Genomic DNA, 15,946 nt, shown 5'->3' with positions numbered 1-15,946 from the left:
GGAATGGTCATTTGTTAAAGAGCTACTTTGCTGTAAGAGCATCGTGCCTTTGAGTTTAAAGGAATCCAGACTTTTCCAGCAAGGGTTTAACTTACAAGGAGGGATTTTCTTTACTTAACACCCCAAATAAAACATCATGCTGATTTGTATTTCCTTTTAAGAAAGTAGAACCTTTTCATTTCTGGGAGTTTAATTTCCAGTGTTTTGACGTTTCCATCATCAGAAACCACAACATGCTGAATTGATGGTGTCCTCAGGCCCCCCAGCAGCTGTGTCAGTCAAGGTGGCAGTAAGTCAAGTAAGCAAACCTGTGAGCACCTTGCACCAGTAATCTCATTAGAGGTAGCCTGTGCAACAAACTTTTAGGATCAAGGAATAAAGTAATTAAAAATGGAGGTTGTTGCCAGTAACCAGGATAAAAGCTAATATCTGGGGTAATGAAAAGAAACGGAGAAAAGTGAAATACCAGGAATGGAAATGCCTCTAAGCAGAAAGGTTCTGTTGCCCTGTGATTATGAAGCATGTATTTCCCCAGAGAAATAATTGCCTTGGATTAAGTGATTTGTAGGAATCTGTTGCTGGGTTACAGGTAGCAAAGGAAGGTGGGGTGAGGCTTGCAGAGGTAAAACAAGCCATGGGCTGGTTTCCCTTCTCAGCCCAAAGACCCAGGCAGCTGCTCTGGCCCCATGAGTGCCTCCCAGCCAGCACAGGAGCACACACAGGCCATGTATCAAAGGAAACTCAGAGTTCCGTGCTCCCGGGCAAGTGGCAAGGGTGGGGCTTTCCTGTGCTTATGGGCTAAGATAACTGGCATTTCTCCCCCCTTTCTTAATTGTTCTTCTGTGCTGTTTTCTATATAATCATTATTATCATCATAAATACAGATGTTATTCAGTTTCAGCCTGTGATCTGGGTTTCTTCCTGTTCACCTCTGAGATATCTCTGTCTCTGTGGATGGGTTTTTTGCACATTCTCCTCCCCCTGACACCAGGGACTCTCCTGAGTGATTGTAAGCAGCCCTAGTTTGACAAACTGCACAGCCCCAGTCACACATTCCTCCTGGACTTGCACACTGGAATTTGCAGTTTTGAATAATTGAAGTAAACTGTATGTATTTTATATACAACTGGAAGAGGAGATAAATCCTCTGAGTTCTGTTTACCAGGCAGTCTTTGTTAGGAAGACATTTTCCATGCTAGAATTGTTTACAGCTCCTCAGACAGAGATAATCAAAAGGCTGCAGCCATCATGTGTCAGCATGTCCAACTCCATGATGGTCCACAAGCTCCTGATATTCTCATATTTCTTTTTTTGGGTGTCTTGTGGCTAAAGTTCATCTTCTGGTTACTAAAAAAAGGAAGTGAAAGGCCTTATTCAGTGTGCTGTGACCTTGTTGTCATCCTCCTATTACTGCACTGGGGTCCTCTGCTGAAGTCACCTGTCAGGATGTGCACAGGACATTGCTGCTTCTTACTTCAGCAGTCACATCCTCAGCTGTCAATCCATGTGATTCCTTTAACCTTTGCTTAGTCTTTCTTCTGCTGCTTCTTCCTCACATGTGCACTTTTCCATTCATGCTGCATTCGTATCAGTCTTGAGATTTGGATCACAAACATCTGCATGCCACAAGACGTGCTGTGCATTTTTGTACAACAGAGAAAACCTTTTATCCAGGGGCAGGAAATGTGTTCTTTTCAGCTCTGTGATCTCCTCTGCACTGGAAGGACACTTTGGGCTAACTGAGAGTAAATCTAGTCAAACCAATTCAAAAATCACTGTGAATATAACTTTCAATATTGTCTAAAACATTTAAACCTATTGGAATCAAAAAGCCTTTCTCAAGATGCCCTGTGCAAAGCCACTGGGGCACAGCTCCTTGTGAGTTCTGTGAGGCAGCTGATGAGTTCTGTCCTCTTTCTCCAGCTGCTGTAACTGCAGCATTCACACCACAAACACTCCCTGCATCTGCCAGCCTTGGGGGGCTGAGACCTACTGCTGGCTGCAGGGGCTGAAACAAGGCTACTTTCAATAACAATCCAGGACACCAGTGGTCCATGAAGAGACTGTAGCAATTACATTTGCCTGGCCTGATGATAAAACCTCTTGCAAATACAGTGGTTTTGACATAGGCATTTAACTCCTTAACCTACCATAAAGATTAAAATGTTCTGGAACAATTAAAACAATAAAGTTAAGTTTGAAATCTTTGTGAAAACATGTTTAAATTGTATACCTTGCTCTTGGCTCCAGAATCAGAGCAAACAGTTTCATGCCTGGTGTAAGCTAAGAGCACTTATTTTTCGTGGACCTATCTAAAAATCTGTCTACTGGTACTGACAGGTGACACGCAGATCCCATATCCAAGGGTCTTCTAGTTTTTGGGTGGTTCCTGAGCGTTTGATGCTGTTTTTTTTACATTTGCCTGACACAGTGTGCAGGAGAGAGCTGTGCCTGTCCATCAGTGCTTAGTCTTCCGAAAAATGATCAATTAGATTCCAATAACCAGGACTTTCACACTGCTGGCTGCCTGTATTGGCAAGACCTCTCTGAAGGTCTGGCTGCGGACTTTATCAGTAAATAGGAAATTCACAGATAACGGCACTAAAAGGAATTTAAGCAGCCGAAATCCGAGACGAGATGCCTCCTGCCCCATGCTTAACTGGGAAAGGGCAGCGTCCCTGCGAGCTCCTCCCGGAGCAGGGTGCCGGGGAGAGCAGGGTGAAGTTTCCCGGCTCCGGAGGGGACCCCCGAGCGGGAGGGAGGGCCGGACACCCGCCCCCGGCCCCAGCCCGCGGCGGGCGGTGCTGCTGCCCGGCAGGGCCGGGCCGGGCGGGCCGGGGGAGGAGGGCGGGCGCCCCGCGGCTCCTCATATAGCCCTGCCCGCGGCCACGGCGCTCAGAGCCGGCTCGGCAGCCGCCCGGGGCAGCGGAGCAGACCCGCCGCGCCTTCCTTCCTGCGGAGCCCGTGGGACAGCGGTGGCAGCAGCATGACTTCGGCGGCGGTGGAAATTTTGGGGCTGGGACTGGGCATCCTGGGCTGGGTGGGGGTGATCGTGGCCTGCGGGTTGCCCATGTGGCAGGTGTCGGCCTTCATCGGCGGGAACATCGTGGTGGCGCAGACCATCTGGGAAGGGCTGTGGATGAGCTGCGCGGTGCAGAGCACGGGGCAGATGCAGTGCAAGGTGTACGACTCCATCCTGGCGCTGCCGCCCGAGGTGCAGGCGGGCCGGGCGCTCACCGTCATCGTGGCGCTGCTGGGGCTGGTGGCGCTGCTGGTGACCGTGGTGGGCGCGCAGTGCACCAACTGCATACGGCCCGGCAAGATGAAGTCCCGCATCGTGATCGCCGGCGGGGCCATCTACATCCTCTGCGGGGTCCTGGTCCTCATCCCGCTCTGCTGGTTCGCCAACATCGTCATCAGCGACTTCTACGACCCCAGCGTGCCGTCGTCCAAGAAGCGGGAGATGGGGGCCGCGCTCTACATCGGCTGGGCGGCCACGGCCCTGCTGCTCTTCGGGGGCTGCCTCATCTGCTGCTGCTCCTGCTCCCAGCGCGACGAGACCTCCTTCCCCGTCAAGTACTCGGCACCGCGGCGGCCCACGTCCAACGGCGAGTACGACAAGAAGAATTACGTCTGAGCGGGGCTGGCCCGCTCCGAGGCCCCGCGGGGCACGGACAGACGGCTGCGGCCCGGGAGCGTCTGCGGGGAGCTCCAGCGCTCCCCTGCCTGGAGGCTTTTCTTAGCGGGGACCCCCGTGAAGCGGCGGCCCTAGGCAGGGCAGCGCCCCGCTGCCCTCCAGCCCGGCTCCCCGGCGGGTCCGGCCGCCCCGCTCGGCGCCGCCGGCTCCCGGTACTGACGGACCGCGCTGCCGGCCGAGCAAAGCCCTCCGCGAACCAGCGTCGGGAACCGAGGAGCCCCGGCGAGTCACGGCGGCGTTTACCGGGACGCCCCGTCCGGGCTTCGCCGCCGCCGCCCGCCCGCCGGCTCCCGCCGCAGGCCCCGGCCGTTCCCCGGTGTTACCGTGACACTTGTGAGTACTCTGCCCCCGCTGTGGCTGCCGGTGCCTCGGGGCACAGCTTGGCTGCCGGGACCGGGCGTCGGGTGCGCACCAGAGCCGAGGAGCAGCTTCGCATCTTCGGCATCTCTCCCCAAAGGCTGCATCTGGCAGTTCCCGCTCGCACTGATAAGGGGGGGTTTGACCTATTCGGGCAATTAAAATAGGGATCCTGTCCAAAGCATGACACTAACCTCGGTTCTTAATCCCACAGGCAGTAACTCTTTGGAGAGAGTTATTTGACTTTCTTCAGTTGTTTCAGTTCCTCAGTGAAGTGTATTGGTCTGTGTGTATTTGAAACCTTGAAAGAGATTTCAGGTAGTTGCTGTCCTTTAGTGGAGTACAAATCAGATTGTAGGCTGTCTCTTGAGGTTCTTCATCTCTTCTTCAGCTTATGCTCTGTTTTTACTTGAATATGAACTCATTGCCAGAATTATTCAAGGACTAGATTAAGAAATCTAGGAGATCACTGTATGTCCTGGCTCCAGCAGGGTCTCTGCTCCTCTCATCTGCACTACAGGAGATTGGAAACATAAAAATCACCCCAGATACTGATGGTTGGGGGGAATGATGTCTTTGTGGTCTTCTTGCCAAGCTCTGCTTACTGCCAGTTTTGAAATGTGTGTTCAGTTGGACATGAGCTTGGTTGGCTCCCCACCATGGTTTTAACACGTGCTTTCCTTCATTTACCAAATGAAGCAAAAAATTGCTAGAAGAATTTTACCAAAAATATCTTGACTGAGACTTTACACCAGGTGATCAACTGTGAAGTCATGACTCTCACAGCTCTCAGCTCCTCTGCATTGCCCTAGTAACACGCTGCAGACTGGAAGGAAGATGGTTTGGGCAACATAACTCTGTGAGGTCAACACCTCCTGAATTTCACCACAGTCTGAGATATTAGCTTACACTTTTTCATTTTACACTGCAGAGACAAACTTTGTTAAGGGAGGGGCTTAAGGGGATGGTGTGATACTCCTTCAATCTAATTATTTGTAAATCCACACAGGATTATGCTACTGACTGTGGCAGCATCTACATTGCCATAAGGAGATTTCTGCCAAGAATTAGGGAGGAAATGTGCTGTTTATACTCTTGAGAGATCAACCCTACAACCTCACGGGTCCTCACAATCATGTAGCAATACAGTGCACACCTGACCTGAGCATTAACTCTTAAAGCTTTCTGGTAACACCAAACTTATTGACAAACCATAACTGTGAGTCTGACAGATTTACATTGACCCTGTTTCTGCCTTGCTTAGCAAACTTAAAACCCTGGAGGTATCAGCAATTCATAAACTGGAATGAGAGACTAAAGCCTTGCCCCTGCAAATTTTGATGTTGAATATTGAGCACCTTTTTGAAGATAACTGCTTTTGTTTTTTAAACACATAAATAGCGGGGTCTGAGCTCATCAGAGAATACAAAAGCAGAGCAATATGTCTACAACTACTTCTGCTCTATAAAGAGGTGCAGTTCTAATACTGTATCCATTTAAATAAAAGCTGTAATATTGTTTTTATGATGTGATATGTAGTTTTGGTACAAGAGTGAAACATTCTATATTTCATCATTGCAACTTTTTGAAAACAGTGTAATCTTGTAAACTGTAAATGTATTTAAAGGCATATATTTTGCAAGAAATCTACCAAAGTTGGCTTGTTATATGGTTTGGTGCCTTTATTTCACGACTACTTTGTTTCAAAGTGTAACATCCAGCTGTATTTGTCACTCACCCTCACTCAGCTCTCTGGTGTCTAGCAAATGAGCCCACAGATATCAGCCCAAATCCTTGACCTTGCTCTCTTTTGTCTCAAGTTGAAGAAGTAAAACCCACTGACAAAAATGTCTGCATTGTCTCTGAACAGTAGAGCCTTCAGAAGTGCTGCAGAGTTTGGAGTCTGACCAAAAGATGAAATGTTCCTGGACAATCCATCAGTAGCATTTCAAATCAAAACTGGTGTCTTTGGGAGAGGAGGGGAAACCAATGCCTTAGAAGGGAATCTTAATAAGCCAAATTTCTTGAATCGAGGCAGGGCTGGATCCTCTTATAACCAAAATCTGAAAAACTTACACAGAAAGATCTCTTGGAAGAAGCCAGTGCTAACTGTGCATGTGCTACTAAACACAGCATCATCCTACCAAAACTGTAACTTGTGCCTGAGATCAGTGGGGCAGCACCCAACAATACTTGCAGGAAATGGAGCCCATTTAAAAAAATATTTTTGTATTTAATCTCATCCTTCAGTGTCCTTAGTTGTTGCTGTGCTTTAAAAGATAACCTGAGAGAATGCTGTTACTGATGTCACTGGCTTCAGGGTAAAAGTCTAAGTTGGTTTCTGCTATGATTTGTTTTCTAAGAACAAAGATCTAGTCCTGAATTTACAACCTTGGAAGTGCTCAGGATCAGGTCTGAACCTCATCCCAATGAAAAGATAAATCTATAGCACTTGTTTACTATTTTTATTTTGTATTTATGATTTCGCATAAAAATAAAAACATGTAAACCAATCCCTGAACAGAGTCACTGTGTTTTGTGAAAGCCACAGGATTGTTTGGGCTCAGGAAGGTGGGATGTGATATTGGTGCCCAGAGGGAAATCACCTGGGCTGGCTCTGGGGAGGAGAGCTGGGTCACCCCTGTGGACGAAGGAAGGGCTGCTCCCTTGCCGAGCAGAGCAGGCAGCACCTCAGCTCTCCACTGAAGCCTCAGACAAAAGAGAGCAAGTAGCAGCAGCTGGTCTTGTGATGTGAGCACATTAGGAAGTGGAGTGTGAGTCCCAGCTATTTTGGGAACAGCTCTAAGCATGAAGCTTTTAAAGCTTTCAATTTTTACACATTTAAACTAAAAGGAAAAAAAATCCTGCTGCTTGGATCACCCCCAACCTGACCTGATACCCTAATTGTTTCTGCCAACCATTTCTTTTTTTCCAAAAGTGCATTCAAGCTGGGGAAAAACATTTTCACAGATGCAGCAGAACAGAACCTAAAAAAAAACCCAAAAAAAGCACAACCCAAAACCAATAAAAACTTGTTAAGTAATTTATACAGACTAATTGCTAGTGGAGAAATTTGCTTAAGTCCTATGACTGCCAGGGAGGACATTCAATATTTTGTAGATTTGTTTTTCTTTCAAGATTTTCAAGCTTTGTTCTAACAAACTGTTACTTTAAAAATGAAGAAAAAACATCTTCAAAGCCTTCATTTTGCAGCATACTTGCCAGCTCGGTTGAGATTAACAAAAGCTCCTTGCCACCCTCCCATTGCTATGCACATGCTGAGCTGGAAAGAGGGTGTCTGTCAGCTTGGCCTTTGTCCTGCTAAACGAACCATTTCATAGTTATGAATTTGAAAGTAACCTGCAGTTCATACCCTGCAAATCTGGTTAGATCCTGTCTGTGCAAAGAAGGGAAATGCACCAGGCAGGGGGAAAAGGAAGCTCAATCAGTCACATTTGCTGCAGGATGTTTAAGGAAATATTTCCTTTTCCTGTACAAAGATGTTTGTTGGGCATCTACTCTTTGAAACATACAAAACATTTTACTCTTGAAGTGAGAAAGCAGTGCAATTTCAGATTTTTATTTAAAATCTATTCTGTGATCAAATATTATGCAAGGAATTTGTTCTTTTTCCTTGGCCATCTTTAAAGCCCAAAAGCAGTCTCCTCCAACTCATCCATATATCTGTAACGCTAAAAGATAGTCCTGCCTGTCAGGAGCCATATGCCACATGTAAGTGCCATATTCATCCATATATTGAACAATATATTAAGGCAGTATTCAGCATCAGATGGTACCCACAATGCATCCCTTTTGTGTGTGCACCGAAGAAGAAAATCATTAATTAAGCACACATGTTTGAGGATTTTCTTTTGTAAGTCTGCTTGCTAAGACATAACAAATATTCCTGCTGTATTAAATTAATTGGGTGAGAGAAGGTGAATTCTCTTTTCAGGTCAAATACTGCATTTGTTTTACTTGTAGCCTGATTGTGAAAAGACAAATCATTCCACAAGCAAAGCCTCAGGAGTTTCTAATATTTATATTTTGGACATGACTGACTTCTACCATTTTTATTTTGATCAGACCTTGGTTTGTGTCCGTGTGTGTCACTGCTCCAGACTGTTCCTTGCTGTCTCTGCAGCAATAGGGTCTGTTTAGAAACGTCCTTCTTCTACCTACTACTACCTTCAATTAGAAGAAAAGGAGAATTTCAATGATTGCATCACTGATAAAACCTCCTATGGCAACAGTGAAGGCTTTACAGTTGCTTGGATACACAAGACTTGCTTCACCTTTTTCTTAAGCACAGATTGAGACATCATGAATCAATTCAGCAGTGTCCTTTGTCTGTGCCATTTTGGGATTTTGTTACAACACTGAGCTTCCCCCTCCTTCCAAATCTCACCACGTAGATTCAACCCAAAATCAAAGAAAGGTAAGGAGCAGTAGGACTCAGCATGGAAACACAAATGTTGTGCTGAAGGCATCTCCCAGGGCTCCTGCCAGTCTTCTCCTCATGCTGCTCCCTGGCCACTCATCTGCTGCCCTGAGGGAGAGCTTTGCCTCTCAGAAACTCCACCTGTGGTTTGGGTTGCTGGTTGTTGTACCCAAATAAGCTCAGAATTAGGGGGGATCAAATCACACAAACTTTACCACTTAAAATGTGAAAATACTCATCAGCATCAGTGTCTGTTTTGAAAGTGGTACAGGAAAATGAATATATGAATGAGTCTGGATGTGAACCATCCTGACAAGAATTAACTGGTGCATTAACTGAACTACTGGCCTTAGCTTTTTGATTTGAGAACAATAGAATCATCCAGCATGGGGTACTGTACATACAGCACTGATTAAAGCAAAAGAAGAATGAACCTTGAGACTACTATCCAGCTGGTTTGGTCTACAAAAGAAAAATAAAAAGGGAAACACCTCACTCCACGAGCCACAGCCTTTTCAACACGACACACAAATCTCATTACATTAATAATGGAGAGTAAACAACAAGACCACCTCCAATACCCAGTACAGATGGACTTTGACCATCTAGAAAATCAGGCAGAAAATAAAATAAGCTGCATCCTTTACTCTGATCCTCATTAGAACATCTTGAATGGTAAAAGCTACTCACATTGACTAAAGCCCTGGCAGCAGCTGGCAGGGTATTCAGAGCAGGTACAAGGTGTTCCTGAAGCCCAGTTGATATGACATCCACACAAGTTACTCCTTTTGGAAAAAAACAGCCTTAGTTCAGGCATGATGAAGTGCATCAGTGCTCTTATGTACAGCAATAGCAGTGAATCCATTCCTTACTACACCTCAGCTCCAAATCCAGGGATATTCCCTTCTAGTGGATCCTCCAGGCTGCACCAGCCAGGCAGAGTTTGCATGGCCCAGGGAGGTGCTCTGGTGTACACAAACAAAACAGATGAGATTAAGCCTGCTCATGTTTATTTACAGCGGAGAACAAAAGTAAATGTTTAAAATAGCTGATTTTTCCAGGCAAACAACAGATAACCCTCTCAAAATGACTCTGATCCAGTGAGCAAGCTGTGAACTCTGTGCCAGTTGTATCATCCTGTGCATCTCTCATTGCTGGCTATGTCCTGAAAGGAGGTAAGTTACACATGTGCACATTCTAGGTCTTTAGCACCAGCTGTGGAACATTTTGGGCTTTTTTAAGATAAGCAGAAGATTTCTATGGGTTGAACAAATGCACTAAAAGCAAGGAGATGCACACAGATCCCACAACAACAATTTTAATCTGGTAGCAAAAATAGCTTGCAATGTTAAATGCATGGGTTTGCAATGTTAGATGCATTGGGTTTCAATGTTAAATGCATTGGGTTTCAGCTGTGTATATTCCTAAAGTTTCAACAAAGCAGGTTAGCTGACAGAGCTCAGAGTGACATTCCTCCTGATCCCATGCCAGGTACTGTGACCATTAATTTAACCATATGTGGGTACCTCTGGGCTCTGTTCCCACCCTCAAACACATTCTGCACTGAACTGATTCCCCTCCATTACACTCATATATAACTCATTGGCATTAACTGTGTTTGTTATCAGAACACTTCCACAGAAGGTTAAACATTAAGAGAATTTAGGCTTGGGCACAAAAGATCACTCAGGAAAGAAAAATAGGCACTGCTTGACAAGAACATATGTGAAATCTCAAAATGGTAGGATTCACTTTCAATACACCTTCACATATTTGAAGAATTGGGACAAAACCCAACAATCACCAATTCTTATCACCTCTAACAAGAGCCTAGCACGGCAGAATTCTTGCACTATGTATATTTTTAGATTACTCTTTCAGTTATAACGTTCTGTCCTTATTGTATATCTTTTGTTAGAATTAGGATATCTGCTGCAGCAGCCTGGATAACCTTTAGCCTAAGCTACAAAACCTTTAACAGTTTCCAATTATAACAGCAATCTTTCATTCTATAATACAAATAAACCCAAGTGTTATCTCGACACAGAAGACTCACATGAATACCCAATGACTACAGAGTGATTTCACCATTTTTTTCCTCTATAATTTCCTGCTATTATTTCATTGGAAGTGACTGCCAAGATCCAAGCAACATAATACATTTCACTGTTTACATCTACTTTATTTTTGTTATACTGTTGACATTTCAAAATGTTGACATGCAAGGCAAGTTTTAAAAATTTAACATCTACTTGAATTCCATTATGTTCTTGAACCCCTAAATTATTTTTAGGCTGTCCTGTTTTCTCCTGATTTTCTTGTCTGATCAGTTGAGAATATCCATGCACCCAAATACTTATCAATTTTATAAAATCTTAACTCCCACAGCTTGTGCCATGGAAGAGGACTTTCAGATTTTCAGAAAGTGATGTGGTAATGTCCCTTTTCAGAAAGTGACATGGTAATGTCCCTTTTCAGACATATGGAACTAGTTTCCCTATAGAGATAATCTTTGTCTGCTTTAACAATGTGGATTGGGCAGCAGTTTGGAGAAAGAGAAGAGTTCCATTAGGTGGGAATTCCATTAGGAAGAAACCAAACAAAGACATCATTAAAGCAGTTATTCTGCAGCTATAGATAGTGGATATTCCCAGAAGCCAATATCACATGAGACTCTAGGGGTAAAATGCTGATGTTTGGATAATATTAAAAGAGACTTCTTGTCTACCTGGGGTTATTAATGACCACAACTATTTAAGACATCCATATCATCATTACAGTGTCCCTCCTAAAAGGAAAGCTATTACCCATGGCATCCTGCCCAGATTCCTGAAGAGCTGATTACATTCTTTAGAACCTGCACTTTTAGTTCATTACAGCAGTCCTGACTTCATACCTGGATGCTGTGTGGGTCATTTCACACTCTGAAGCCATTACTGACATCTGTCCTAAAGCCTGAGCATTGGTGATGGGAAGAGCAATCCCCTTTTCTCCTGCCTCTCTCACAAGGTTGGAGATTTTTTCCTTCTTTCTCTCTGCAAAATGTATTCACAGCCTTGCAGAAATGGCCTCTGGCAGATTACAATGAACTCCACTGGTAAAAACTCCACTCAACACTGGCTTGCTGTAAACAAAGCCCACTTCAAAGATAGGCTGGGAGAGGGAGCTAAATTTTAAGACCAAGGTTTTTCTCAATAGAGTTACTGAAATCTAACTCATGTCACAATAATAAATTGAGAATTTCAGTTTTAACACCTGTTGCTACACAGGAATTCAGATTGTGAAGGAAGGGCAAACTGCCATCCTTTTCCTGAACCAAAAGGTCTTAGGTCTGGCCTGGCCTCACAACATGGGCAGGCAGGATGCAGGAGCTCTTAAACTGCTGTGAAACTTCACTTTGTGACCTTGCAAGGAAGTTTGAGTCAAACAGAGGGGTCTAACTCAGAGGAAGAAAAAGGAAAGACATAATGTTAGTGCTTTTTAATGAACAAAGTGGGGTAAGACCTCACTCTGCTGTAGGCACCAAACTGAGAGTCTGAGGTGACAGTGAAAGCACAGACACTGCACACTGATAAACAGTTAACAGGAATGAGAGCCTGGAAATGGAATTGAACATATCCAGGGCAGAAGCAGAAACTAAAGAGCTCAGTTAACTTAAAATGTAAATTTAGAACTACAATTAACTTTGTTTCAGATTGTACCCAAGCTGAAAGTACAATAGGAAAAGATTTTTTAACAGACTAGAAAATAGTACACATAACATGTGTGTAGGTAAGGTGGTGAATGCCCTGGACAGTGGGAGGGTTTAAAACTGATCTCAGCAATGTACAAATTTTTTTGTTCTAAAAACAAATGAGAGAACTAAAATGAGCAGTTGGACACTGGATAAAAACCAGCACAAGTGACTAAATATAAAGGCATGAGATGAGACTAAATACTGCTTAGCTAATAACTAATTAATCTGTCACAGTAATGTCCTTTTGGGTCTCCCCGTCCATTTGCATGAGGTGCTCTCTAACATCCATCCTAATGAAGGAAGAAGGTGAGGCAAAGAGGAAATACAAAGTTTAATGAAAGAAAAGATCACAAATATGTGCTGAATAACAAAAAAATGAGGAGTCATCACATTTCTTTCCTAAGGGCTGTAATCAGGGAGGAGGAGGGGCAGCAGTGATTCTTGAATAGTTTCTGCCAAGTCAGTGCAGTACTCTTGGAGCCATACACTGTATTTGTACCTTTGAAAGGCTCAGAGAAGATACCCTTTCTGAAAGGAATAATTTCTTGGTTATTTGGAGATAACGGAACAGATGAGTAAGCAGATATATACATACACAGAGACTGTCAGAATGGGATAGAACACAAACAATATCTACATTTACTGGCAAAAATTCCCCATGAGAATTGAGGTAGTTGAGAGTTTATTAGATGAGTTTAAATAAAAAGAAGACAAGTCAGTAAGATAACAAAGCTGGCTTTAACTACTAAGCATTCCAAAAAGGTAGATCTCTTTCAAAGAGATCTTGTTGGCTCCTATCACCTATTTGTAGAATGAGATGAGGGTTTTCAGACTGGGTAGATGACCCCTGTGCAGCTGTGCTACATTTCATCCTCCCTTTTGTTGCACAGACAGTTTAGTGGGACACTCTCCTGTATCCTATTCCCTTTCCCTCTCCTTTTGCATTTCTAACAGTGCTGTTGCTTCAGGAAATGCCTGCCTGCATTCACTGCTAAATCAAGCAGGAGTCGTGCTGGCAATTCAAGGAACACCTCATCAGAGGGAAAAAAGCAATTGCTGCTGAGCTATTGTTTTCCATTTCATTTCACACACTCAAAGAGCTCTGGTGACCACCCAGTGGGTGCCCTGAAACACAGATTCCAAGACACCTTCCTGAGCTAGAAAGGCAAACCGGATTTACTGCTGACCCTCTATTGTTACTCAGTCTCTCTTTTCCTCTCGGTTCTTTATTTTCTATTTTTGTACTTCACCCTGTCATTTTCAGTCCTTTTCAGGTCCCCTTCTCAGTTTTGTATGCAGCAGTTGGAAAGCTCTGTCCCTTTGACACAGCATGCTACACTCAGAGACTTTTCTAAGAGGATATTCTACAACAGGAGCCAGCAATTCACTATGAGTCAGAAAAATGAGTCAGAATTCAGTAGCTTTTACAAGGAAAAAGTCTCATAAAAAGGATATGTTCATTAAGTTATTGTTTTAACTACTCTGTCCTTAACACTGATATCAGCTAATCTACTTACATGGCTACACAGCAAGTGGAACCAGCTGAAAAAACAATACTCTTCCCCTTCTTCATGTTCATGAAACAGCACACACTGGATTTGCAAAGCAGGTAACCAAATCCAGCACCATGTACGCTGTTTTCGTGGGTGTGAACAAACTGCAGCCCAATAACAGGATAAAGAAACCTAAACACTGCAGGGAGATTCAGTCCTTTGGTAGGAAGAATGGGTTTTGCTTAATGTTAGAGGCAGATAAATCTCACACGGGGAGAAAACAGGCAGACAGAAAGGAAAAACTGCAGGGTGGTTTGGCTTTTCCTTAGAATGTTTTAGGGGAACAGCATTTCCCTCCCTAGAACAGACATGTCTGGGAAATTCCACAAATGCTTTACAATATGTGCATACAGGTCTTTAAAGGATTGTGCTCAATTTTTCAAAATGTAACTTTTACACAGTGCAGAAATGGTGCTGTTCTGATAGCACACACTTGCAGGGCCATTAACCCTGGAGGGTAATGCATGTTACTGACAAGAGCTATAAATAATGAAGAGCATACCAGGTTTTATATTTTTAAAGTAGAAAATATTTTCAGCCATGAAGATTTTGGCAAGTGAGAAAGTAAAGCTTGAGATGACAGGGAACATCTTAAACTTCCCAAGGAAAATCCCACAAACAGTGTTGGGTGGTAATCTGGTCTGGTACTAGATAGACCTGAACTCTCAATTATAGACAAAACAGGATTTCTAAAAATCTGGATATATCTGAAAACTGGATATTGATTTAACCTAGTAAGCAATGACTGTGTAATTGAGGCAAGCATGGACAGTGTAAATGAAACACTGAACAAGCCCTGGCTCTGTTTGGAAGGCAATTATTTGGGCAGTGTGACACAAACCAAATGGTACCATGAAACACCACAGTTCTCAGCTAAAGGATCAGGTTGCAGAATTATATTACAGCACTAGTTCTGCAGCTGTTGAGATCTTATTTCCATTGGTAGGGCAACAGCTTTTCAAGTTTGAGATCCTGTGAAAAAAATCTCCCAAGACAGTCTGCCCCCTCATGAGTGATATGGCCAAAGACCCTTTTGAGTTTCTCTGAACTTAACAGTTACCACCAGAAAAGCCCAGAACTGTTTGGAGAGGACCATTTTTTAAAATTTTTTAAAATTAATTTTAACAGCTTCCATATGATGTAGCAAATCCCTGTCCAGTTAAAAGAAGTTTCCCTGAAGGAAGCACAGCAGCCTCAGGAAAAATATGTATAATGCTAATTTCTTAAAAGATGAATGTCATCCTGTACATAGGGATGGGGACATTTTGGTCAGCACATGGTCTCAGATGAGGAACTTAGCCAGGGCCCCAGAAGGTAATCTCAGAGCTCAGACCATGCTTGATCCAGTGCATGCTGTATTCTTGCTATTTGAGTCCTGAATTACTTCACTAACCAAAGCAGTTTTTAAAGAAAATACCATTTTAAGTGCCTCTTCCTTCTAGGCTACTGATCCAGTTAGACTTTCAGATCAGACAGCAGATCATTATTAATAGCATATTTATTTTGAGAGCCCCTTGGTGACTCCTTTCAGCAAATAAAAACATACTAAGAGCTGACTGTCCCTGTGAATTGTTTCCAATTCAATGGCAGGTACCTCTGATTTTCCACTGACATGCTGCAAATGAATGATTAAATGAAAGTAAATTCCACTGAGCTAAACAGTGGAAAGAGACACCAACACCAAAGGGACTGCAAACAGACAAGCTGCAGCAATAAGAGGTGACTCTAAGTGCTATAAAAGACAGCACCCTTTTGTTGTAAGGGAGTATTATCTCTTTTGCAAGGGCCAGAAAGGAATAATCTAAATTAAAACTGGTTTTGAAAAGAAAACAAAGGACCCAGAATGTCATGGTGCTTGTCTAACATAGGCAACCTAGTCATTAACATGAAGGAATACCCAGAAAAGTCATCTACAGCTCTTAAGCAGGTGGCAAAGACTTCAGAGAAGGATGCTGTTGAACCAAGGATTAAAAAAAAAAAATTCCCTGTTCTCTTAATAAAATAACCTGAGATCCAGCACTGGAAGGAACTATGTTGTGATACAGCTTGTGTATACATTTACCTTAGTTTAGTTCCTAAGATATGATTAGGCTTGCCCATAAATTCCTACAGGATTGGTCTTAATTCTGGTTTCAGAATGACTTGTGAGCCTTCAGCTCATT

General features: G+C 43.6%; 1 protein-coding gene across 1 annotated transcript; it reads left to right on the top strand.

Annotated features, from left to right (window-relative positions):
- Positions 1 to 2,914: 2,914 nt before the first annotated feature.
- CLDN5 (claudin 5) lies at positions 2,915 to 6,567 on the top strand. Its single transcript, XM_066562360.1, has one exon. It carries the CDS (start codon positions 2,987 to 2,989, stop codon positions 3,635 to 3,637), a length of 651 nt encoding a protein of 216 aa, XP_066418457.1. The 5' UTR covers positions 2,915 to 2,986; the 3' UTR covers positions 3,638 to 6,567.
- The last annotated feature ends 9,379 nt before the right edge of the window (positions 6,568 to 15,946 follow it).

Source organism: Molothrus aeneus, chromosome 18, assembly GCF_037042795.1.
Source record: "Molothrus aeneus isolate 106 chromosome 18, BPBGC_Maene_1.0, whole genome shotgun sequence".
Taxonomy (NCBI): domain Eukaryota; kingdom Metazoa; phylum Chordata; class Aves; order Passeriformes; family Icteridae; genus Molothrus; species Molothrus aeneus.
The sequence above is the reverse complement of the archived record's forward strand: the minus strand, read 5'-3'. Positions and strand labels throughout refer to the sequence as shown.